Genomic DNA, 27,081 nt, shown 5'->3' with positions numbered 1-27,081 from the left:
GCTTACTCTTTACAGTAATCATATCCAGTTCTCCCTCTCTCTCTCACACACACACACACACTCATTTCATTCAAAACCAATCATTGATTTTTGTTCTCAGCAGTATTTCACCATAAAAACACCCAGGGAAATCCCTAGATGCATTCACTCTTTCCAACACACACACAGACACAATTATATATATATATCTGCTTAGCTTAGCCAAACGGGCCACAGAATTCTCAGCTTGCCGTGGCTGCACTATGCTTAACGCGCAAAAAACCAGGCAGCAAGGAAGAGGAGAGCGTTTTGTCTTCCTCTCCGGGCAGGTGGGGTCATCACAAAGCCCCACCCACATCAGGTGGGGTCATCACAAAGCCCCACCCACATCAGGTGGGGTCATCACAAAGCCCCACCCACATCAGCAGCATCGAGGGCAGAGCCACAACATAGAAAACAAACAGACAAACAAAAAAACAAAGCGCAAACTGGTGACGTGACGGATAGATGCCACCCCGCTCTCCTGTACACCCCTCATGATCTTCACACAAAAGTTACAAAAAAGAGAGAAACAAGTCAATGTCACACAGCAGGCTGCACCATCAATCCTCCATCGTTTCATCCAGGCTTTGCACTTTTCTTTTAAGGGCCACTTTGCCCATTTCCAACCAGCTTTGTATCATTACAAAATTGGTAGTTATATGCAAATGAAGAATGTTTAGCTTCCCTCCATCTTGCCTGGACCAAGAACTGAACTTCCTGGTCCAAATGTGTCATGAGAATAGTGACAGTAATAGTGACACCATGAGAATAGTGACAGTAATAGTGACACCATGAGAATAGTGACAGTAATAGTGACACCATGGCAAAATTGTTCCAAATTACATCATTTGGACCAGGAAGTTCTGCCAATGAGCTCTTGAGTCCAAGCAAGATGGAGGGAAGTTAAACTTAAATCAGCAAAGGGGCCTTTTAACGGAAGCTAAATCTCACTGCTAAAAAGAGCCTTGTACGCATATGGAAAAAAGGCCTAATGATCGTCTTGTTTGCGTGTAAAAAAAAAAGACAAGAGCGTCCGACGCTGGGAAAGTGGAACGGATGGAGATGAGAAGGGATGCTGACAAGTGCATGGTTTTTCTCCGCTCCCGCTTTTGTCGGGCCCCCCTTCCTCCTCAGTCCAGCTTCTCCAGCACGGAGGGCACGTAGACCAGGCTGAGCTCGCTGCCAAAGTCGCAGACGATGGCGGCGTTGTCGAGCACCAGCAGCTGCCTCACGCCCTGCCCGTCGCTGCTCGGGCCCAGGTACACCGTCTGCAGCAGGTCCCCAAAGTTCAGGTCCCAGAAAGACACGCAGCCTTGGCCCCCCGTCACCAGCAGAGACTCTGAGATCACGCCCAGGCTCGCCCCGCAACCCACCTCCTGCAGGAGGGGAGGAGAGAGAGAGGGGAGGGGTTAGATTTACTAACCCACCTCCTGCAGGAGGGGAGGAGAGAGAGAGGGGAGGGGTTAGATTCACTCACCACCTCCTGCAGGAGGGGAGGAGAGAGAGGGGAGGGGTTAGATTTACAACCCACCTCCTGCAGGAGGGGAGGAGAGAGAGGGGAGGGGTTAGATTTACAACCCACCTCCTGCACGAGGGGAGGAGAGAGAGGGGAGGGGGTTAGATTTACTAACCCACCTCCTGCAGGAGGGGAGGAGAGAGAGGGGAGGGGTTAGATTCACTCACCACCTCCTGCAGGAGGGGAGGAGAGAGAGAGGGGAGGGGTTAGATTTACTCACCACCTCCTGCAGGAGGGGAGGAGAGAGAGAGGGGAGGGGTTAGATTTACTAACCCACCTCCTGCAGGAGGGGAGGAGAGAGAGAGAGGGGTTAGATTTACAACCCACCTCCTGCAGGAGGGGAGGAGAGAGAGAGGAGGGGTTAGATTTACTAACCCACCTCCTGCAGGAGGGGAGGAGAGAGAGAGGGGAGGGGTTAGATTCACTCACCCACCTCCTGCACGAGGGGAGGAGAGAGAGAGGGGAGGGGTTAGATTCACTCACCACCTCCTGCAGGAGGGGAGGAGAGAGAGGGGAGGGGTTAGATTTACTCACCACCTCCTACAGGAGGGGAGGAGAGAGAGAGGGGAGGGGTTAGATTTACTCACCACCTCCTGCACGAGGGGAGGAGAGAGAGAGGGGAGGGGTTAGATTCACTCACCACCTCCTGCACGAGGGGAGGAGAGAGAGAGGGGAGGGGTTAGATTTACTCACCACCTCCTGCAGGAGGGGAGGAGAGAGAGAGGAGAGGGGTTAGATTTACTAACCCACCTCCTGCACGAGGGGAGGAGAGAGAGAGGGGAGGGGGTTAGATTTACTAACCCACCTCCTGCACGAGGGGAGGAGAGAGAGAGGGGAGGGGGTTAGATTTACTAACCCACCTCCTGCACGAGGGGAGGAGAGAGAGGGGAGGGGTTAGATTTACTAACCCACCTCCTGCACGAGGGGAGGAGAGGGGAGGGGTTAGATTCACTCACCACCTCCTGCACGAGGGGAGGAGAGAGAGAGGGGAGGGGTTAGATTTACTCACCAGAGAGAGAATGGGAAAGACAAATCTCAGAATGACCCTAATAAAAACCACGATTGACGGGGAAAAATGACCCCAAAGACTTCGATCGTTTTATTTGAATTTAATTTGAGTTCCAATTCCATCTCTTAACACACACTCACCACCTGCAAGCGTGTTAATGCTAATCAAAACAAAAGCAGAAGACGATATCGAACACACTCACACAAACACTGCTGTTGTTCACACTACGCAAAATGAAAGTGCAAGAGTCAGTTCAGTGTTAATCCTGTACCTGCTGTATGGAGTAGAGCTTGATGCCAGTGCTGCGGTCCCAGATGCAGATGAGGTCATCCAGGCCAGAGCTGATGACACAGGAAGTCGTGCAGACCAGCGAGGTGACATCGCCACGGTGACCGTAGACATGGCTGACCCTATTCCCTGTCAGGACGTCCCACAGACAGATGGCCCCGTCCTGCCCCCCGCTGGCCAGGACCATGGTCTGCACAGAGTCACACACACACACACACACACACGGTTTTCTCAAAGGCTGAACCTGCCCATAGATCATTTATTTTTTATTATACGTATATCTGGATATTCAATCTTATCTTATATTAGTTCAAATTGGCTAAGTGGTGTCTGTGGTGGCAATGTCAGTCACGATTGTGATGTCATAAATCAGTGCATTATGTCATCAGTGATGTCATTTTGGTACAGAACGGCATTAGGACGATCAGTGTTGGGAGTAACGTGTTACTCACATTACTTTCGTCAGTAACAAGTTTAATAGCAGATCCTTAACTTAACACTTAACTGCACACCGGAATCACCCATGGTGCCAACATTTCAACTTTGTATTAGCATGCAGAACAGCACTATTAGTCGACACGTAACTTTGCAGATGACTAACATCATGCATATAGAACAAGAAATCATTTTAACCTCCAAAACACATTGACAAACAAACAATTGACAAACAAATCTACAAACAGAACACTACCCCAGGGCATGCTGGGAACTCCGTCCACTTTCCTCTTCCACAGGTTAAATTTCCCAGAAAGCTTTGAGGCATAACTTTTTACACTCTGTTTTACAATTAAATCAAGTTAACAAATGTTAGATATAAATAATATTTGTTTTTAACGCAACATGCAATTCTGGAATATTTCAATAGGCTATTGGACAAAATAAAATTGTATTAAATGTAAACCATAAGAGAAACCCACACAACGATGGGGTCTATAAATACCTCTCGCAAATACAACGTCTTATAGTGAAGTGGGAGCAGTGGCGGTATGCTCCTTAATAATTGGATTGCAATCTGCCAAAAAACGCGCAGCAGCAGTACCACCCGCCTCGCCGTCTTCTACAACATCTTTTGAGGGGTGGAGATACGCACATTACCTCGAACCCAAGCAAGCAGCAAAAGCTTGCTTTTCACCAGGTAACATCAAAATCAGAGATGGACAGGCTTGTTGCCTCGTACATGGTAGAGGAAATGTTGCCAGTTTCAACAGTAGAATCGCCATTTTTTAGAAACATATTGAGCAAAATACAGATGGCAGGGAACGGACAGCCACTATCAGACAGGAAAAGTTTTGCAACCTACCTTATTACGATAGAGATTTGTGCTAATATATGGGCATATGTAATGTAAGGTTTAATGTTGTATTGTTAACTGGCAAATTACGTGACAATGCATCTCAGGCGATGTTACGGATCGAGTAACGCAAAAGTAATGTAACGAGTAGTGTAACACATTACTTTCTCCAGGGAGTAATCAAGTAAAGTAAGGCATTACTTTTTTTGAAAGTAATGTGTAATAGGCTACATTACTTTTTTGAGTAACGGGCCCCCAACTCTGAGGACGATACAGGTTGTATTTTGGTAGAGTAAGGTATAGGTTGTATTTTGGTACAGAATGCTATTCGAAGAAGGGTGTATACTTTTTGGTACAGAATGGTATTGGAAGAAGGGTATAGACTTGTATTTGGGTATAGACTGTTTTGAGAGGGTCTACCAGGCTGCAGTCCACACTGACCTGGTCGATGTAGATGGCTGTGATCCCTCCAGAGTGTCCCTGCAGGGTGAAGAGACAGCACGAGTCCTCCAGACGGTACACCTGACACACACACACACACACACACACACGCACACGCACACGCACACGCACACGCACACGCACACACACACACAGGTTAGGCTTTTTCCCCTGGCTAGTTTTTTTGACAATAACTCTGGCTTGTGGGCGACTTTTAGGAGTATAGTAGCACTTCATAAGGTGGCCAACAATGCCATCTATCATACGGCGGTGAAAACACGGATTGACGTGATATCATGTCAATGGCGGGGAAGTGTTGTCTCTTAAACAATCTGGGAACCCAGAGTCTATTTTCTGTACAGCGCGCCTCTCCTGCCAGCATCACTTCCTTTTCCGTGTCCATGCTCCACTGTAATAGCAACTTTGCTGCCATGACTTTACAGTACGGTAATTTTCCACTGTTGTTGTGAGACGAGTTGACGTCTTCTATGCAGTGTGTTTATGCATTAACGTTATTAATGAATAGCCTAAATGGACGCGGAAAAGGAAAGTGGAAGTGACGGAAAAGCCACCGTCACTTCCTTTTCCGCGTCCGTTTCGGCTATTCATTATTAACGTTAATCCCACGTTGATCCCACAAATGTTCAATTGGGTTGAGGTCAGGACTGTTGGCAGGCCATTCCATTCTCTCTACTCTCAAATTCTCGAGGTCAGGCGCGGACTGCATAATCGGGCACGTCGGGCAAATGCCCGGTGGCCTGGCCTGCAAAAAAAAAAAAAAAAAAAAAAATGTTTGGTGCCCGCAGTCAGGCCACTCACTGAGCAGCAGGCCAGGCGCCGCCTACTGGTTTACTAGTGGTTTTATTACTTTATTAGTTAGTCTGAATTAATAATTACACTTCAGGGTTAAAGTGGGTGCATCTCATTGTAATATTGGACTTCAAACGGCCCAAATTGGGCTTCAAATTACCCAAATTGGGCTTCAAACGGCCCAAAGTTGGCTTCAAACAACCCAAATTGGGCTTCAAACGGCCCAAAGTTGGCTTCAAACAACACAAATTGGGCTTCAAACGGCCCAAATTGGGCTTCAAACGGCGGCGACCTTTGCCGGCACGCGCGTCGGCCCGTATTGGCCTGGCCTGCTTGGTATCTAATGCCCGGCCTGAATTATGATCCCAGTCTGCCCCTGCTCCAGGTAGTCTCTGATAAACCCCGCTCTGTGGGAGCGAGCGTGGTCATCTTGGAGGATGGAGTTTGGTCCCAGACTGTGTGACTGTGTGACTGTGGGATCCCCACTGGCTGCAGAATCTCATCTCGATATCTCTCTGCTATGAGATTGCCTCCAATGATGACAAGCCTGCTGCCAGGCTGTTGTGGCTGTGTGGTTCTTCTTCCACACGCTACTGAGGCTCCTGACTGTTTGTTAAATGAATCAATTGTAAAATTGCCAATATGTCTTATTTCTTCCTTGTTACTGATAGACTTCAAATCATCCAATCCACCAAACAAGAGTCAATAACAACAGCAGAATAAGCTGTTTGGCATTGGCAGAGAAGATTTGTCTAATTTTTCATCAGCGCAACCCACATACTCAGCTGTGCTGCTCATTCCACAAATGCATGTTCCTTACAAATGGGGCAGCATTTAAAAGGAAAATAAACAGGCTTTCCAACGGTATACAATTGCCAAGAAGCATTGTAGAAATAATCTACCAAGCACAAATTTCCTAACTTTTTCTTCGATGTTTACATACATCTAAGACACAATTTATATAAAAACTCTTGGGTGCCTATTGCCTAAGATTTCTGCACAGTACTGTGCATCGATATTGAAAAAGATCCTTATGATTACTGTGATATTAGTGACTCAGCTGCTTGTCATTTTGGTGATGTAAGAACTGAAGCGTGTTCTACATTGGCACTGAGTGTAAGCCAGTCTAGATGAGAGTGTGTTGTCTAAATGTGTGAACAGTGACAGGTGAAGCTAGGCGTTTGGTGGTTACCCTGACGGTGTGGTCCTGGCTGCCCGTCACCACGCGGCCGGCCGCCGCCCGCAGCACCGTGATGGGCTTCTGGTGAGCGCACTGCACTGAACGGGTCAGCTGACAGCTGATCACGTCCTCACTGCTGTAACAAGGAGAGGGGGGCATGCTGCCACGACCAGGGGCTCCTGGAGGGGGGAGGGGTTAGAGGAGAAGGAGAAGAAAAGGAGAGGAAGACGAAGAAGAGTCTTTATTTCTACAGCACTTGCGCAAAAACCAGAGATTACAGAGTGCTTTCCAGGAAAGCATAAAAAATACACAGACGGTATAAAGGGCTGCAACTAACAATTATTTTCATTGTCGATTAATCTTTTGATTATTTTCTGGATTAATTTATTAGTTGTTTCTTTCTTCTTTAAAAAATTACGGTACATAAAACCGATTAGGTGATTATCAAAACAGTTGGTGATTAATTTAATAGTTGATAAATAATCGTTGCAGTTCTGAATCCAGGCGTACCCTCATTGACTTCACCAGTTAAATCTACTCCAGTTATGACTAGAGGGATTCAGATATGTTTAAAGGGACCAGTCTCCAGCCTGTGGTGTCGTGTGTCAGAGGTTGCAGCCTCACCTCTGTACTGCAGCAGGCCCAGAGGCTTGTTCATCTCCACGGTGAAGAAATCCAGAGAGCCGTTCAGCCGGGCTGCTACGATCCTGCAGAGGAGACGTCGGGTTCTCACGATCAAATACAGGCATGCAAGTCTTATTTTACCATCACACATGCAAGGTACTATTCTACTTTTTCACTAAAAGTATGTGGTATCTCCTCTATAGAGAGGCAAAGTGACCGCCTACATTTTAAAGATCCATCTCTTTTTGTGTATAAAAGAGGACCTAACCTGAGGAATAAATTGGTTAGAGCTAACATATTGCCTAATCCTAAACAGACTCTCCTGGCTCCTCTTAAGCAGGGAAACTACCCCTGTGGTAACTGTGCCCAGTGCCACAACACTGTGAAAACCAGTGATTTTAGACACCCCAGAACAGGTAAAAAAAAATTCCAGTAAGGGGAGTTATCACATGCAATTCAAAAAAAGTATACTTGAAATGTCCATGTGATAAACTCTATATCGGTAAAACCACCCGTCCCCTTAAACAAAGGATCAGTGAACACAAAAGTTCCATAAGACGCCAAGATGTCAACTATCCAACAGCTTGTCATTTCAATAAGCACTCACACCCCATCTCCTCCCTCAGGTTCCAGGGCATAGAGCACATGACTCTTCAGAGAGGGGCTGATGTTGACAGGAGGTTATGCCAGAGAGCTTTTCTGGATCCACACCCTAGAAACTTTACAACCTCTGGGTCTAAATGAGGATTTTGACATGAGTGTTGTGCTCTGAATAAATTACAATAGATTGTATGTTTTATGATGGTTACTGCCTGATGTTTACATATTGTAACATTCTCTATTGTTTTTTTGTTCTGTTGTATATATTGTACATTATATTTGATGTACTTTAAAGTGTTTCTTTTCTCAATGGACACTTGGGTCTTTGGGGTCTAGTCCTGAAAATCTATAGGACTACAATTCCCTTGATGTTTAGACACAGGAAGTGTTTTTTTGACACAGGTGTTGTACATTGGCTAATCAAGTGTGTAAAAACGGCCTACAATGGCCCACGGTCAGGCCTGTTCCAGGGGCAGTCGATGCTCACGGACCGACGCCCCAACGACGTACGTAATGATGATGACATCATCAACGACGACAATGATGACGTTGACAATGAAGAGTTCACCTGTGAGGTCATTGACGTTGACAACGAAGAGTTCACCTGTGAGGTCATCGGCGACCAAGGCGATCTAGGCTGACTGTGATGGCAGATGGGACTTTACGGGGCCATCGATGATGTCATACCTCCTCGGGCGTTGTGACCTCACCAATGACGTGATGTCATACACCAAATGTTGTGATATATACAAGCTCCTCCCTTCCTTCTTACCTTTCCTTCACGATGTCAACCATTAGCACGACTAAATCCGGACCCGAACTGAATCCTGGCCATCTTCCAACCGGCCAGGCCCTGGCGCCTGATTGCCTTACACCCAGTCATCCCAGTGGTATTTCAACCGCGTCCCAGGACCGACACGTCGGTCCCTATCTCCATCTCCGTGATTCTGACCGATCAGAGCGCGTGAGCCCTCATCCACGATCCAGCACACTTCACGAGGCAAGCCCAAACGCTTCGCCTCCAGCAAGCCATCAAGCTTCGCTACAATTTGGTCCTTCGAGCGGATCAGAGGACTTGCGACGCTCAGAGATGGAGCAGGAGTCAGGTGAGCTCGCTCCGGTAACGGCACCCCACCGACCAGAGGAGCAACCCTTCCCCCACCAGATCGAATCTGGATACAGCCAAGTACCCAGCGTTCGGAGTAGTACTAAAGGGCGAGACCCCCTACACTCCGACCAGACGATCCAACCGGGGCAGGACCTCGTCCGTAGCCACCAGGAAAACCAGGAAAGGGCCGATCTAGACCGACGATACAAGGCTAAGTTCGACGCTACGATCGACCGCCTAAGGGGGACCGACCGGGACGTCATCAAACTCCTCGAGGAATCCCAGGTATCCCAACCAACCGGTAGGCCCCATCAAGCTTACCGCCAGTCAAGCCCTGACAGCGACGCCTATGAATCCTGCAGCCCCAACCGTGAGACACTCGATACCGGGGCACCCCGGTATCAAGAAGTCCGGCCCCTTTCCCGGGCAGAGCCCCGGCCAAGGAGCCACGGCCATAGCCACAGGAGTCATCATCACCAGGGCGCAAGCCATCAGGACGGAATACCCTCGACCCAGGCCCTCGCCCATGACCGGGAGACCCCATGCGGGCACGGGTCAGCCCGGTACCAAGGGGCCCGGCCCTCCTCCCGAGCAGAGCCCCGGTTGAGGAGCCCCAGTCACTCTCACTACCATAGCGTTAGCAGTTACCGCAGTCACCATAGCCCATCGCGACACTCTAGCGCCAGCTCACGGTCAACCGTACGTTCACACGCCTCCACTAACTCCTCCTCCCCAGCCCAAGCGGCAGCCTACGAGCAGGAGATGACACGACTGGCCGCTGAGGACCTCCGCCGGCAACACGCGGAGGAGGAGGAAGCCGACGCGGAGTACGACCGCCTGAATGAGCAAACCAGAGCGGCGAGGCGGGCCCAAGAACGGGTCCAAGCAGAGGCTCAACAGGCCCAAGCAGAGGCCCAACAGGCCCAAGAGGAGGCCCTCCAAGCTAGAGGGCGGATCACTAACCGCCTGGAGAGAGGCCGATGCCTGCGGCAAGCTGAGCGGGCACACATGGGCGCCACGCTTCGGGCCCAACAGCTCGCCGGGGACCCGGCAGTTCCACCTGCGCCTCTCGCCTCCCAAGACCAGAGTCAGACGTGCGTACCGGCCCCAGGGCCAGCAACCCAAGGGGCGCCGCTCACCTCACCGGTGTCCGCACCCCGGCCCTACACCCTACCCGTGCCTCTCACCTCCCGCGACCAGGGTCAGGTCAGCACGGTGGCTCCAGAGCCGACGACCCAAATTACGGAACCCACTGCTCCAGTGCCACCGCCACCAACACTCCCATCTACCACACGCCCGGCGACAGAGGTCGCTGACCCTGAGCACCAAGCGGAGCGCACCTGGCGTGGCCCCGCCGAGCCCGCCACCGGGACGCCCTACCGCCAGGTGGGCACGGCGAAGGCCGACCACGACATCCCGGGGCATGGCCAGGCGGCCGGCATCGACCACCCCAGGACGGCCGGAGCCGAGCGCCGGGACCCCCACCAAGGCAGGGACCTATACTCCCGAGCGCCCATTCCTCAAATCCCCGACTTCAGTCGCCCAGACCCACAGCAATTCGTGAGCCTGAAGTACGCGCTGGAGAGCGTCCTAGGAGGAGACCACCCGGAGCGCTATAAATTCCAGATACTGATGGAGCACCTGAAGTTCGACCGGGCCCTGCTCGTGGCGCAGGCCTGCGCCAACTCCCCCCAGCCCTTCACCAGCACCATGGCGGCCCTGAACGAAGAGTACGGGCAGCCGTACCAGCTGGCCGTACGACGGCTCCAGGAGATCGAGAAAGGGCCCAATATCGACGGTAAGACCCCCGAGGCACTCAAGGACTTCTCCCTGACCATAGGCGCGTTGGTGACCCAGCTAGAGCTGGCGGGCGAGGAGGGGCACCGAGAGCTAGGCTGCGGATCCACTGTCCAGCGCCTGGCGGACAAGCTCCCCAACGAGCTACGCACCAGCTTCCGCCGCTTTGCTGACGCGCGCGAAGTATCGTACCCCAAACTGCGCGACCTGCGAGACTGGTTGGTGACTGAGGTCCGGGCCCAGAGAGACCTAACCGCCCGGAGAGAGGGCGCCCGCCAGGGCCTGCCCAACGAGCAGGTCTGGCTCCTCGCCGACCATTTCTGGAAGAACTTCATTAAGTTCTACCTTCCCGGCCTTCAGGCCCGCCAGAAATGGTGCACCGAGAAGCCAGACCTGCTCGTTGGGCAGGTCGTGATGATCGTAGACCCCCAGCTCCCGCGCGCACTTTGGCCGATGGGGACAGTCACCAAACTTTCCCCGGGACTGGACAACAAAGTAAGGTCTGCAGACGTAAAGGTGGGGACCCGTACCTACACCCGGCCGGTGGCCAAGCTTATCCAGCTCCCCTCACTACCAGGCTAACCGTCCGAGCCCTGCCTACGCCTGGTGGAACCGGAGGGCCATTTCCGGAAGGATACAGATTCCCCACAGGAATCTGGGGGCGGCTGTAAAAACGGCCTACAATGGCCCACGGTCAGGCCTGTTCCAGGGGCAGTCGATGCTCACGGACCGACGCCCCAACGACGTACGTAATGATGATGACATCATCAACGACGACAATGATGACGTTGACAATGAAGAGTTCACCTGTGAGGTCATTGACGTTGACAACGAAGAGTTCACCTGTGAGGTCATCGGCGACCAAGGCGATCTAGGCTGACTGTGATGGCAGATGGGACTTTACGGGGCCATCGATGATGTCATACCTCCTCGGGCGTTGTGACCTCACCAATGACGTGATGTCATACACCAAATGTTGTGATATATACAAGCTCCTCCCTTCCTTCTTACCTTTCCTTCACGATGTCAACCATTAGCACGACTAAATCCGGACCCGAACTGAATCCTGGCCATCTTCCAACCGGCCAGGCCCTGGCGCCTGATTGCCTTACACCCAGTCATCCCAGTGGTATTTCAACCGCGTCCCAGGACCGACACGTCGGTCCCTATCTCCATCTCCGTGATTCTGACCGATCAGAGCGCGTGAGCCCTCATCCACGATCCAGCACACTTCACGAGGCAAGCCCAAACGCTTCGCCTCCAGCAAGCCATCAAGCTTCGCTACAAAGTGATTGTCTGAACCTTTATAGGCTGTATTCACTTGTTACCTGTCTTATGCCTGAAGAAGGTCTATGACCGAAAGCTTGCAATAAATAAGATATTTGCACAGATTTGAGTGTGCGGATGCTCCTTTTTTCATTAAACAAAATGTATATGGGAAAATAAATGGCAGATGAAAATCTCTAGGGACAGGTGCTCAATATTAAAAAGGGGCACATGCAGACCTGCCAAACTTACTAAATTATTCTTGAGTACCAAAATATTGTAACGCTTAGTTCACATGCTTTCGCTCTACTTCGCTTAGTTTGCACATAGTCATTATCCGCACCATAATATGCATAATATAACGATGATATTATCATCAAGTTATTCAACATATAAATAGGCTATGAAGAAAACAATACAATCATATATTCTTAGAAGAATTCCTTTAACCTCTTCTACTCCACCCCTCCCTACCAGATACAATTATTTGTCTTTTTGGGGGGGACTGGCGAATTTAGGATAACAGGTCAACAGTATATGTCACATAGAAGTGGTACACATCATCTGAAAGCTGGGAAGCCAAAGGTTATTTTGAGGTACAGCCCAGTCAAGGTTTTCTAGTCAGAAATCTGTAATAAACATTGCGTTTAGATTAGACGTCTATTCAAATGTTGAATGTTAAGAGTATATCAGGGCTTAGAACATTATGCTGAAAATATGATGGCCATCCCCAGGTCATACATCCCCTGAATACCCTAGGTTTGTGGTTGTAAAGTTTCATGAGGCTGTGATTATCCTAGAGGTCACAATAGGTCATTTTATACAGCGCGCTCAAGTTTGAACTACAATGAAGGGCTAAAAAAAATCGATATATCGATATTGAATCGATATTCATGTGAAGGAACAAGTATCGATACATAAATCCCAGTATCAATATTTTAAAATGCATTTTACAAAAAAAATAAAAAAAATAATAATGAATAAACATAGGCTATGATATTATAGGCTGTGTGTGGTAGTTAAAACATAGTTTCAAGTTGACGTTTATTTACGTTTGTAGTTGAAACAAAAACATAAATACTGTAGGCTACATGTGGATTGTGCATGCACCATGAGCCAGATGTACAGACCTCAAATCTGTTTGCACTATAATGTTTGTGAACTGGAAATGTTCATGAGCTGTATTTAATTTTATTTTATTTTATTTACAAAGCATTTATACTTTATGAAACACTGCTTACAACATGCTGCTGTTCAATGATTCTGTTGTATAGTGGAAATCTAAATTTGTTTGGCTTCTCACAGAAGACTGTAAAGAAAGAGACAGAAGACTGTAAAGAAAGATAAGATGTTGAAAAACTATGTTGGTCATGTTTAAATAAAAAATAATTACATGATGTAACTGCTTGCTTTATGGTCAATTCTTAAGGTAAATATTAATATGTTTTAATAATGCACCAGGTTAGAGGGTTCCTTGTACAATTTACAGCATTAGTTCTTTGAGAATCTCTTCCATTATCAAAGCAAAACTGGTATTGTAACTAAAATATCGATATTGAATCGTATCGGAAATCGTATCGAGTTGGGACCTTGTGTATCAGAATCGTATCGTATCGGGAAGTCAGTGGCGATACCCAGCCCTACTATGGGGACTAACATCATTACATATGAATACAATTGGGCTAATTGAATCCACAAGAGTCTCAGCTTTCTAGTATGCAATTCCAAGATTGTTTAGGGGCCCCAGTGTAGGGAAATATTCAAATACAATAGGTGAAAATAACATATAATAATATATATATATAATAACATTTATAGTGCATGCAAAAAGCTGCATGTTTTTAAAGAAGGGGGGGGGGGGAGCATGGGATTAGCGTGGGCTTGTCTGTAAAGGGAGACTTGTGGGTAGAACCCATTCTCATTCAGCTTGGTACCAATGGATGCCTTAGGCCTTCTAGTTTCATATGATATCAGTATATATATATATATATATATATATATATATATATATATATATATATATATATATATATATATATACTGATATCATATGAAACTAGAATATGATATATATATATATATATATACTGATATCATATGAAACTAGAATATGATATATATATATATATATATATATATATATATATATATATATATATATATATATACATATATTCTAGTTTCATATGCTATCAGTATCTTCGCTCTAGTTTGAAACATGAGCCGGCTACAGCCTCTGAAACACAGTCATATCAGACGCAGACAAAAAGGGCACCCTCTGCTCAGGCCTCTAGACATGGCTACTCTATAGTCGCTGAATGGTTGCATGCCACCCCACAGACAGAAGAAGTACCACCACCACTTCTTAAAATGATTAAGAGAAAATGGTAATCTAGCTCATTTCCGCCTAAGTACAAGTATGGGCCTAATGTTTATCATAATGAATCACCCAAATGAGAAGAGGCTTAGTTCTGCATTTTTGTCACTGAAATCAAAACAGACGAAAACAGAAATGGGTGTGGCACCAAAACGGAAAATCACTCCCATCCCGTGTTAAATAACAACACTCCCTAGCCCGTGTGTATGTTGGTGTGTGTGTGTGTGTGTGTGTGTGTGTGTGTGTGACCTATTGTTGAGGAAGGCTAGAGCTGTGATCCCCGAGCCAGCGTCTTCGTTGCTGCAGCGTAACGAGCCCTCCACTGCATCCCACAGCTGCAAAGAGCAGAACAGGTCAGTGTAGACGTCAGCACTGTATACTCCACATTTGCATTATATTCATTTTACATGTGAAGCATTTAGCTCAGTGGTTCCCAACCTTAGGGTCGCGACCCTAAGTGGGGTCGCCTGGAATTCAAATAGGGTCGCCTGAAAAAAAAATAAAAAAAAATAAAAAGAGATATATACAGATCCTTTCCAAAAAATTTGAATATCATGGAAATAACATGGATGACCGTGGGCTTCAGCGGATTGTCAAGCAAAGACGATTCAAAAATTTGGCAGAGATTCAGACGGAGTGGACTGAGGCTGGAGTCAGTCATAACTGAGAAGTAACTGCTGATTTTCTTCACACTATTCTAATTTCTTGAAATACTTTGAAATACTGTTTTGGGGGTTTTCTGGAGCTGTAGGCCAAAATGATGAAAAATTAAACAAATAAAGGCTAGAAATATTTCACTTTGTGTGTAATGAATCTATAATCTATGAAAGTTTCACTTTTTGAAAGGAATTATGGAAAAAAACAACTTTTCCATGATATATATATATATATATATATATATATATATACACACACACACACACACATATATATATATATATATATATATATATATATATATATATATATATATATATAATTTACACCAGACACAATTTAATACTACTGAAGATTATTATTGATTAGGGTCACTTGCAATTTTTTTGTTTTGTTTTGAGTTTAAAGTGACAATCTCTAAGATTTCAGCTTTGCTCTCTTGGGTGACACCTATGGCTATGAGTGGTAATTGCAGGTGACATCCAAACAGTGTTGCATTATGTGACATTACTAATGTCACATAATGTCACTATATATTGCAAAGGCAATGGACCATAGCCTCAATCAACATTGTGAGTGACTCTTATGCTGAGATTAAAGTCAGAATTCCGAGTTACTGTCAGAATTTTGAGAAAAAAGTTAAGAGTTTTGAGATTAAAGTCAGAATTCTCAGAATAAAGTAGAGAAAAGAAGCATACTATGTGACATCAGTCACTGACGATGTCATGTCACTGATAACATTATTGATGGTGTAACAGAATTTGAATGTCGCGGGTCCCTAGATTTTTGCGACGTCAAAGTAGGGTCACGAGCCAAAAAAGGTTCGGAACCCCTGACTTAGCTAATACTCTCATGCAGAGTGACCTACAAAGAGTGACCAGTTCCAGTGTCTCATTCTAGGACACTTTGACAAGACACACTGGTTAGGGGATAAAACCTGCCACCTTTCAGATAACCACCCAGCCAACCTGCCACCCTTTGACAAGCTACATGCGGCATTTCATGTCTCTTACAAGCCTGCTTGCTGTAAGCCGGAACAAGTCAAGATGCTGTTATGTAAAAGCAAAATCAAATAATTTTGTTGAAATCATCTGTATTAATAATTGTGGTCATAATTATGTGACAAAACAATCAATTATAATTTTAGCCATAGTGCCTTGAGATGCTTTAGTTTATACTCTGTATATGGGATATGATGTGCATCAAATTTTTTCTGCTGATCTTGCTATTGTGAATTTCCTTACAATAAATCACAAATAAAATAGAGTATCGGCAAATGTTTGCAAATTATTCAACAAGACAAGAATATCATCATGACCTGATGAATGAATATTGTAATTTTTATTTTGCAAAACACATTTTAGATTTTTTGTTTTGTGTCGAAATAAACAGGCATGTGAATGCGCATGTAATTTCTTCAAAGTTATAATAAATGGTATGACTTCATCACATCAAACTATCAAATGATCAAAATTTTATTTCACCCACCTCCAATTTCCCACTGCTCCTCCCAGCAGCGATGAGATTCCCCCTTAACTCCATGGCCCAGACGGCGCTGTCCCAGTCTGCCGTCGGCTGCGTCCCCGCTGTGAAGACCCTCTCCAGGGCCACGGGGGCCGGAGTGTCCCCTAAGCTCCGCCTCCTCTGCAGGTGAGCTATGGTGGGTGGCGAGGAGGAGAGAGCGGAGCAGGGGGAGGCGGATGAGTAGGTGGAGGGTGACGGGGGCTCGTGCTCCAGGTAGGCACGCTCCACCAGGCCCCCGAAGTCGAAGCCCGTCCTGGGCGGAGGGAAAGGTTATATCGTTAATTAAATATTATTATTATTGTATGTTTTGATGTAATTGTTGTTAATATTGGTTTAATTTTTTAGGTAAGAGACCTCGAAGAAACATTCTTGTTAACTGAAATAAAAACAAAAACAAGGCTTTCCAAAAAAACGATAACTGGGTTTACAAAACAAACTAAAATAATAGAGAAAATGTCTTACTTTTTGTCTTTGTAAATTTATTTCATACATATAGATTCTGGTTAATCACACACACACTAGTCTCCCTCTCCTCCTTCCTTTCAGTTGTGGCTGATGGACATGGTCTCAGTTGCGTACAACTGTGACTTGGGAAGTTTTCCACTATTTGGGACCCGTTTCTGGCCTACTTTTGACGTAGTCAGGGATGACGACTGACTCGGCCAGCTGACCTCTCATGGACTCCTTGCATGTGATCCCATGCAAAACATCTCTCATAAGGACATGAGCACACTATGCTGCTGGTAGCCGAGTCGTTACTTTGACAATGTAGTATCTGTTTTTCCTTTTTCCTGTGTATGAGCCTGTTTTTGTTTTTATGTTCTGAAAGCTGTAAAAAAAGAAAATCACACACACACTGACTGACACACATTTTTACACTTGTCTTTTGTGGATGGGTTGTTCATCGGTCTTTTTGAATCTCACCCGACAAATACCCCATCTTCTCAAGGGCCCTTTCACACCTAAAAGTCCGGACCAAGGTCCGAACCAAACTCATGTTGTTGTTACATTGTATACATTTGGTCCAGTAAGGTTCGCTTTCACACTGCAATGATCCCAGCGGACCAGCGGACTTTAACATGACAGACCTACGTCCTGTCGTCATCACCTGCGTGGGCTGCGTCTCCACTGATTGGCTTGTGGATGAGCGTGCGTCTGACGTCAGCGTCCCGGAAGCGTCTGCTCCAAGGAATTTGCTCGTTTACACCTATTTATTTATGTTGATGGTTTACACCAGGTTTACACACCACAATGAATGAACAGATCAAACTGCTGTTCTTAAATTTGTGCCGTTTTAATAATAAAAAGTACCAAGTCCACTTACCGTGACGCGTGGGGGACGCGCCGGCGGCATTAAACGAGCGCACCCAGTTCAGACTCAGAGAAGCCTCCCCTCCCCCTCCTCCGCTCTAGTGCTTCTCTGCACTGGGGTGCGCTTGTTTAATGGCGCCAGGGCATCCCCCGCGCATGAGAAGTCAGTTATTTTGTTGTGAAAACTTTTAAGACAAAGAAGAAACTTCACGTTCTTTCCTGTTTTCAACCCAAAGTGAGTACAAGTCTTCAACTGTGAATTTAACTCGCCTGTTTCCAAAGTGAAAGTTGAAGTTGATACAGCACTAGCAATATTGAACGGCGCAAAACAAATAGGCTAACGTTAACGTTACAGATCCTGACCAACAACGTGTGTGTGTGTGTTGAATTTAACTAGCTGGCAGAAAAGTGACAGAATTACTGGCGGATATAACGTTAGATTCGTGTGGGCTTTTGAACCTAATAGAGAGTTGAGGAGACTGGAGAGAGTTGAGAGAGAAATACAGCAGCAGCTAGCTCCTGCTAGCTGTTACAGCAGTAGCTGCTGCTGCCACTGCTTGAGTCGCCTGGCTCTATGCAGGACTGCCTGTCGGTCTCATCCTGCTTTTAACGTGCATTGCAGCAGCGGATGGCGTTAATCACGATGTTTGACTGTGAAACAATCACGATGGGTATTTCGGGTATATCGCACAACCCTACTCGCAATACTCAAGATTAGTTTGAATTCGCCAAATGAACACCCTTGTTGTGCGCAAATTGTACCAATGCAGACAGGCAAGGAGGCGAAGACTGCAAGCCATCGTTTTTCCAACTGTTTTCCTGTTCTGGCAACGTGACAAGTGACGAGTCAGCTGTAGCTTCCTGTAATTGGTCCGATAGTGCGAACCTTCCAATAAAATGCTTTCACACTGCACATAAGAGAACCTTGGTCCAGCTTGGTCCGGACCGAGACCACCTCTTTTGGTCGGATCAAAGACTCGGTCTTTGGTCCGCACCATGGTCCGTGGGAGGTTTCACACCTGTCATTTGGTTCGGATCAAACTGGAAAGTCCGAAAGTCCGGACCAAACGAGGTAGGTGTGAAAGCACCCTTAGTTAAATTGGCTAAGTGATGTCTGTCTATGACGAGGCCAGAGGGAGGGAGAAGAGTCGACTGGTTCAGGATGAGATAGGTGCAGAGGTGGAGGAAGAACGCCAGACCAAGATGGTCGGCATGTACCAACAAGGCGCCTGGACCAGGTGGGAGAGCGCAGAGCAGCGCAAGATTAGATCCGAACCTATTCAGAATAGCAAGAGTCAGCATATCTCCAAGCATTCCATCACCTTCATCAGAGCTGGGGAGAAGGCACAACATCAGCCATGCTCCTCGTGTGGGCTCCTTGCCACTGCAAGGGACTGGCACCTCCAAGTCGACCTGGGAAGGCAGCTCAAGTTCCCGGAACACATCTCAGCCACTTCACTCCGCCCAGACATGGTGTTAACATCAGAGTCTACTAAGCAAGTGGTCTTATTGGAACTCACTGTCCCTTGGGAAGACCGAATGGAAGAGGCGAACGAGCGCAAGAGGGCCAAATACGCAGAGCTGGTGACGGAGTGCCGGAGCAATGGCTGGAAAGCCCGCAGCGAACCAGTCGAGGTCGGGTGCCGGGGTTTCGCAGGCCAGTTATTGCACCGAACTCTCAAACTCCTTGGAGTTAAAGGACAACTGTGCAGAAGAGCCATCAAGAACATCCTAGAGGCTGCTGAAAAAGCCTCACGATGGCTGTGGATCCGGAGGGGGGATCCTTGGAGTAGTGTGCCACTTGGACACGGGCCGGGGACTGATCAGCCCCGGCTGGGTCGCCCGGGCGAGGGTGTTTGATGATCAAAGACCCAAAACACCTGTAGACCAGTTCATCACTGAAGATGTGTCCAAGTAGCACCAGATGGTGTATACTAGAACTGTGGTGGTGGTGGCTGTCTGTGGCGGTGTCACGTCATCAGTGATGTCACTTTTTTTTTCCTTTTCTTTTTTCACATTTTAAATTTGTATAGAACACAAACAAGACAAACAGGCTCAGACACAGGGGAAAGAAATGAAAAACAAAACTAAAACTAAACTAAAAATAATCAACATTACAAAGCCACCTAAGGTTCTTATGTTCTTGTAAACGATATACCTGGGATCTCACTCAAGGGGTCTATGGGAAGCCAGCCGGGTGAGTCACCCGTCACCCCTAGCCTCGTTGAGGTAAACTAAAAACGGGTCCCAGATAGTTATACATTTTCTAAGTGCATTGGTTCTCAGGAACCTAAGTCTCTCCATGCGTATAACAGAGGTCATGTCCGTCAACCACAATTGGAAAGAGGGTGGAGAGGGAGATTTCCATTCCTTCAGAATTTGTTTTTTGGCGACAGTTGTCCCCAATCAGTGATGTCACTTGAGCAATTGTGATGTCATCAGTGATGTCGCTCGAGCAACTGTCATGTGATCAGTGATGTCACTGGAGCAACTGTGATTGCCCAACTGTGATGTCACTCAGACAGTTGTGATGTCATCAGTGATGTCACTCAATCAACTGTGATGTAGTATGAGCCGATGGCGCACAGCTGCCTAGGTGGGTGGGCGGTGTCTGTCTGTCTGTCAGTCACGATTTTGGGAGCCCGCGGAGCGGGCGATTTCCATAACTGCAGCCATGATTCCTAGTATTACAAAAAAAGACTAAAGCTAAGATTGAAACTAGTAAAAACTAAACTAAAACTAAGCATTTTCAAAAGCTAAACTAGCAAACCCGCTTTAAAAAACACGGAATGAAAATAAAAAGGAATGAAAAATGAAAAAGTAATAACCTCGGCGGGGGTGAAAGGTGTGAGGGGGGCTGGCAGGTGAAGTTAGTGTCTATGAGGGGAGTGAGGTCGGGCTGGTCCGTGAACAGCGCCGGGCGGCTGGGTGGCGTGCGGCGCCTCAGGGGGAGGCCCTCGTCCTCTGACAGGCCGTTGGCGATGGAGGGGCCATCGGATCCCAAGCACTCCGGCTCTATGGCCCCGCCCACACTGTCCCAGCCATCCCGCTGCTCCCAGCAACTGCTGCTGCTGCTCCGCCTCAGCCTGAGAGAGAGAGAGGGGAGTATAAAAGGTCAGTTTGCTGCAATGCACTACCAAATAATGTGTCCGTTGATTTTCAAACCATCCAGGTGATAGAAAGTTTAAAAAGGGTTTATTTTAAAACACTGGACTAAAAAGGGCAAACAAGCAAACAAGATGTTTTGGTTCTTGTTTGTACTTTTTAGTCCAGTATAAACCCTTTTTAAATTAACAAATAATATCAAACAAGTGTGGAAAATGTTATGTTTTGTATACTCACTTATTGGCAAAATATCATGAATCAATTATTAAAAAATAATAATCATAATGACAATAATGATTAATTGGCATTGAGACTTGGACACTACCATTACCAAGAGCGCCAACTTGGAGTCATTAAACAGCGGCACCTAAGGCTGATATTTAAAATGAAATTGGATCATTTTGTGACCAATGATAAAGTCTTAAGGCCAAATTATGCTCCATTTTCATACAACAATAAATATGCCATTTCAAAATGACACAACCGTCACTGCCCACATACTTCCATGCGTCTTTCACATGCAATACATCCACTAGTGGGCAGTAGAGAGTCAAATGTGTGAGTGTGCGTGTGGTACTGCTCCATTTCATCCGTATCCGTAAGCTTTTTTGGTGATTTGAATCTAACTAAGTGTTTCCCATGCTCAAAACACCGCCCGCGATAATAACTTTTCTCCGGTTCGAGTCACGGTTTTTCCATAAAGCCCATCAGCTTGTCTAGTTGTTGAAATTAGAACAATATTGTGGCTCTAAAATAACGTTTTTATGGACATGCGGGCAACTGTCATGGTGGCGACTGTTTCCGGTATTTCCGCTCTGGCCCAGACAAAGAGTTGAACAAAGAGAGAACAGACACAGAACAGTGCTGCAGCCAGTCACATTGTGCTGCAGTGGAATAATGGGTGGAACAAACCATTACCTTCGGTTCTTATCCATTTAAGTTCTTTTTGCGCAAATGATGGCATACATGTACGTTTTCATAGAACATCAATGATTGTACTGATATGAAAAAGGGACTGGAGGGGGGCTTTAAGAACAGGCTGCAGGTTTAACATGTGACAGCTCTGTTGTGTTTTATGGTAAACGGTGGTGTTCCAATTATTTTGGTCACTGAGTGCAGTTTGCAGCAACAAAAGATACATAATGGATTGAGTGTGAATGGAGCATCTCACCCCTGGTGGGGGATGACAGTCAGACAGTCTCCAGTCTGGGCGTCCCAAACCCGGATCTGTCCTGCCAGGCAGCAGCTGGCCAGCAGCATCCCGTCACTGGCCAAACACTCAATGTCCTGCAGGGAGAGAGAGGAGGAGACAATAAAGCAGCTTCATCCCTTCAAACTTTACTCTCCATCGCCAAATCACATCCTCCACTCTCAAACGACAAGGATCTGATCCGAGAATCACCCTGGATGGTCAAACAAACAAACAGCAGTAGCTCTACCTAGCACTTGTTAGCCTACATGGTAACTTATACAGTAGGTTCACAGAGATACAGTTTGTATCTATTGCACACACGGCTTATGATTCATTTAATAGTAGGTGTCACTTTATCCCAAATGGTTTATCCCTCATCTGGAATGAGTAGCCAAAATGGGCAGGGGTGGGCAATTTTCTTTTCCTTGAGGGCCATACTGACTTACATCAAGTAAGTGAAGGGCCACACATTGGAGATCATACCTGCCAACACTCCTGATTTTCGCGGGAGTCTCCCTATTTTTAACCCTCTCTCCCGTTGTGATTGGTAATTTCTTGTTAATCTCCTGATATAATAGTGATACAAATCTTAACATAATTATTAACATAATTCTGTAAACATTAATATATTCGAAGTTCGAAGTCGATATTCGATATTCGAAGTTTTTTGGTTAATTAAAAAAAAAAAAAAAAAAAAAAAAAAAATTCAGGCCAGGCCACCGGGCATCAGCCCGACGTGTTAGCTTGGACGCTCACAGTCACAACACTGCCTCACAAACTTGGCTGCATCCAACTCGAGACAACTTTTCAGACCCTGGAGACAATCTTTCTCAGAAGAGACTAACGCGACAAATCTGGAGACTTTTTCTGACATGGGATTAACATTACCAGCAAGCAGCAGTTGGTTAATTTTGGTTCATAAAAAAAAAAAAAATAATAATAATAAAAAAAATTATAATAAAAAAATAAAAAAATAAAATCGAACATTCAATTTACATATCGAACACGAACCCCTCCCCCACATTCGAAGTTGCATTCGAATTTCGAATGAAAAGTGACAGCCCTAGTACATTGTTTGTGTGTGTACGTTGTGTTTGTGTGTCTGGTGTGCACGTTGTTTGTTTCTGGTGTGTACATTGTGTTTGTGTGTACGTTGTGTTTGTGTGTCTGGTGTGTTTGTGTGTACGTTGTGTTTGTGTATGTGCGTCACGTCTCACCATGCTGTGGCCCCTCAGCAGCAGTGGTGAGATCTCACTGACGGGTGGTGAGTAACCGTACTCGTCGCAGGGCAGGTCTCCGCGGCGCCGGCGCCCGTGGGACACACCGTTCTGACCGTAGTTCCGCGGGCACAGAACCCGGTACAGACAGAACAGCAGCAGAACCAGCAGGACGCCCGCAGCCAGGCCCAGAGCTGCTACCCTGCACAGGAAGGAGAGAAGAGAGATCTGCCTTAGGATAAATACAATAAAAAGCAGTTGAGGGTTCAGTGCCTTGCTCAAGGGCACCTCAACAAAAGTTGACATTTTCCAAACAAACCAGCAAACTTGACTGCCTAATGCTGCCCCTGGTGTGTCTACCATAAGAATGAAATCTGTATCACACTTTTCTTATCAAACTCCCAAAAAGCTGTAACGTATTATAAACATTAACAAAACAGCAGCAGCAACAACAACTTGTTACTGCCACTCAGCAAAATTCATAGTGGCAAATAGAGTGAATTAGAGGTCCAAAGACACCAGTTTCTAGCCAGCCAGTCTAAATTATAATTATAAACAAAGACACCAGTTTCTGGCCAGCCAGTCTAAATTATAATTATAAACAAAGACACCAGTTTCTGGCCAGCCAGTCTAAATGATAAACAATTAATAGAGGCAAAAGGATGGCCCGGATGAAGCCCATCCCATAACTGGAAGGCCATAGATTTGATCTCCACAACTGTCAATCAGAGTTTCCTCAACTCTACCCGTTGCTCTCAGCTAGCCCTGCAGGCTGTCTCCTCTGGAGAAATGCAAAGCTGGATGTATGTACATTATGGATGTGTGCCTCAAGTACATGCACAAAAATAAGTTTCTAAATATTGGCACATTGCAACCAAGAGCTCTGAATTCCCATAAAGATATACCTCCATTCTGCAGCTGTTCCCCTGCAGATACAGGCCAAAAAATCCACTCTCTCCATGTGTCAGACACCCACATGGCAAAAGCATAACATCACATCTCTGCCTGCTCTACTATATGCTGTGAACACACACACACACACACACACACACACACACACAGGTGGTGTGGAATGTGGCGTTACGGTGACAGTGAGACCTGCCATAGCGGTGAGAGCGACCCACTCTGCCTGAAAGACCAGTCCTTCAGAAGTCTGTCTGCTGCTCTGAGACTAACGCACTCATTCACACAGAGCTCCAAGTACAGCATGTGCCCATCACAGCAGCTCTAATAGAACATGAGCCACAAGACAGAGTGAGGCCATTTACACCTGGCGCTAACATGCGTTTTTTGTTTCTGTGATCATCAGATTGCAATCAGATTGTGTTTTATCACTTGAAATGCCATGTGTAAACACCCCCAAAATGCATTAACTCATTGAGTGCCAGCCACTTTTGGAGAACGGACGCTCCCAGTGATTTCTCGAGGCCCACAGAATATTGTGTGATATTACTATGTAAACACCGAACACGCACAAAGAACGATGAGACTCTCTTCTATCATCTGCAAAAAAAAGTTTATTGATACCATTTTCCGTTCTTTAGTTATGAGCCGGAGAAGATAGGTTGTTTTGAGCAAAAAGACACGTTTCAAATTAGAAGCTGAGTTATTCCGCCTTTTGTGAAATGAAGCATTTCAAGCACATTCACTGAGTCTGAAGCTAATATTTTCTGATGTAGTGACATGGTGTAGTTGTGTGGTGCCCTGCGTGCTCCACCCCCCTCTCCCCCACTCAGCTGCAAACTCCTCCCCACACTAACACACAGCCTCACGCACCCAGGTCTATTTTCAGAGTGCTCCGTTTTTGTGCGCCGGCTCCCAGTGCGACACGGAAATGCCAAACCGGACTGCAGGGAAAGGTTTGGCCCTTCGGCGTCGGGTGCTGCCTTTCTGGCGGCTAATCGTGTGGAGAAACTATGCAGACAGACAGACAGAGGCAGAGGGGCTCAGTTGTGGGCACGGATTGACTGCTGTTCGCAGCCAACGTCAGCTGCAGACAGAGCAATCTATATGGCTCTGGCTGCAGCATGAGCGGTTTCTCTTTCATCACGGGGCTTTTTCCTGCTGTTTTCCGGACCTTTCTCTAATCTGGAGAGCATTGTCGCCACCTAATGAGTCCGTAAAATAGGTTATACACCTTCAATAGCTACAATATTTGTACAGGAGATGCCTGAGGCTTTGATCCACGTCCCACCGTCAAAAAACACAATTGACGAACATACTCGTCCTTGGCACTCTACGTTAGTATCTGAATTGACGAACATACTCGTCCTTGGCACTCAATGAGTTAAAGAAGGATTGCAATCTGATCGGCCAAACCACCTCCGGAGGTGGTCAGGGATGCATTGTGTACCACCTTATCCACTCTAACTTTATCCACTCTAACTTTACATGTGCTGTCTCAACAGAAAAAACCTCCTTCTTCATTTCTGAAATCCAGTCCTCTGTCTCAAACCCCAGCAAACTATTTTCCACCTTCTCCTCTCTCCTCAACCCTCCCTCACCTCCCCCACCATCCTCCCTCTCTGCTGATGATTTTGTAACCTTCTTTGCTAAGAAGGTAGATGACATCAGCTCTTCCTTCCCCCCTCCAGTCAATAGCTGCAACACTCCCGACTCCAACTCTCTGACCCCTGCTACAGGACTTACCTCTTTCTCTCCCCTCTCCCCCGAAGAGGTCCTTAAGCTTGTCAGGTCTAACCGTGCCACCTCCTGCCCCCTTGATCCTATCCCTTCCTCTCTTCTCCAATCCATCTCCACTGATATATCTCCCTTCCTCACTACCCTTATCAACTCCTCTCTATCCTCTGGTCTTGTGCCAGCTCCTCTAAAGACTGCTAGAGACAAGCCACTCCTTAAGAAACCCTCCCTTGACCCTACTGCCATCCAGAACTACCGTCCTGTCTCTCTTCTCTCATTCATTTCCAAAACCCTTGAACGGGCTGCTTTCAACTTTCTCTCTATCTCTCCCAGAATGACCTACTGGATCCTCTACAATCCGGCTTCAAGGCTTCTCACTCTACTGAGACAGCTCTCCTTTCAGTCACTGAGGCCTTACACACTGCTAAGGCCTCATCCCTCTCCTCTGTCCTTGTCCTCATTGACTTGTCTGCAGCTTTTGATACAGTAAATCACCAGATTCTTCTCTCTACTCTCTCTGATTTAGGCATCTCAGGATCTGCACTCTCCTGGTTTGCCTCCTATCTCTCTAACCGCTCATACCAGGTTCTATGGCGAGGATCCCTATCCAGATCCTGTACTCTTAGCACAGGTGTGCCCCAGGGCTCAGTCCTGGGCCCCTTGCTATTCCTTCTCTATATCAGATCTCTTGGCCATGTGATCTCATCGCATGGCTTCTCTTATCACTGCTATGCTGACGACACTCAGCTCTACCGCTCTTTCCCCCCCTCAGACACCCAAATCGAGGCACGTATCTCTGCATGCCTCAAAGACATTGGTGCTTGGATGTCTGCCCACCATCTCAAGCTGAATCTTGGGAAGACAGAGCTACTCTTCCTCCCCGGGAAAGACTGTCCCCTCACTGATCTTTCCATATCCATTGACAACACTACGGTGTTTCCCTCTCAAACAGCTAAGAACCTTGGAGTGATCCTTGACAATCAGCTGTCCAACTCAGCCTACATCGCAGCAACTGCCCGCTCCTGTAGGTTCTCCCTGTACAACATCTGCAAAATCCGTCCGTTTCTCACAAGTGGAGCAACACAACTCCTGGTCCAGGCACTGGTC

General features: G+C 46.7%; 1 protein-coding gene across 1 annotated transcript in view; it reads right to left on the bottom strand.

Annotated features, from left to right (window-relative positions):
• Positions 1-208: 208 nt before the first annotated feature.
• The window catches only part of scap (SREBF chaperone), a 115,114-nt gene continuing 88,241 nt past the window's right edge, over positions 209-27,081 (bottom strand). Inside the window, exons 15-24 of the mRNA XM_083634307.1 lie at positions 23,335-23,536; positions 22,097-22,212; positions 20,649-20,906; positions 16,474-16,762; positions 14,578-14,663; positions 7,181-7,263; positions 6,569-6,735; positions 4,567-4,647; positions 2,818-3,024; positions 209-1,397 (exon numbers count right to left, since the gene is read on the bottom strand). Coding sequence (XP_083490433.1) covers positions 1,152-1,397; positions 2,818-3,024; positions 4,567-4,647; positions 6,569-6,735; positions 7,181-7,263; positions 14,578-14,663; positions 16,474-16,762; positions 20,649-20,906; positions 22,097-22,212; positions 23,335-23,536 — 1,735 coding nt within the window. The 3' untranslated portion in view covers positions 209-1,151. The remainder of the gene's footprint in view (positions 1,398-2,817; positions 3,025-4,566; positions 4,648-6,568; positions 6,736-7,180; positions 7,264-14,577; positions 14,664-16,473; positions 16,763-20,648; positions 20,907-22,096; positions 22,213-23,334; positions 23,537-27,081) is intronic.

Source organism: Poromitra crassiceps (genome assembly GCF_964638095.1).
Source record: "Poromitra crassiceps genome assembly, chromosome: 1".
NCBI classification, from domain to species: Eukaryota; Metazoa; Chordata; class Actinopteri; order Beryciformes; family Melamphaidae; genus Poromitra; species Poromitra crassiceps.
This window is presented reverse-complemented; position numbering and strand designations above follow the sequence as displayed.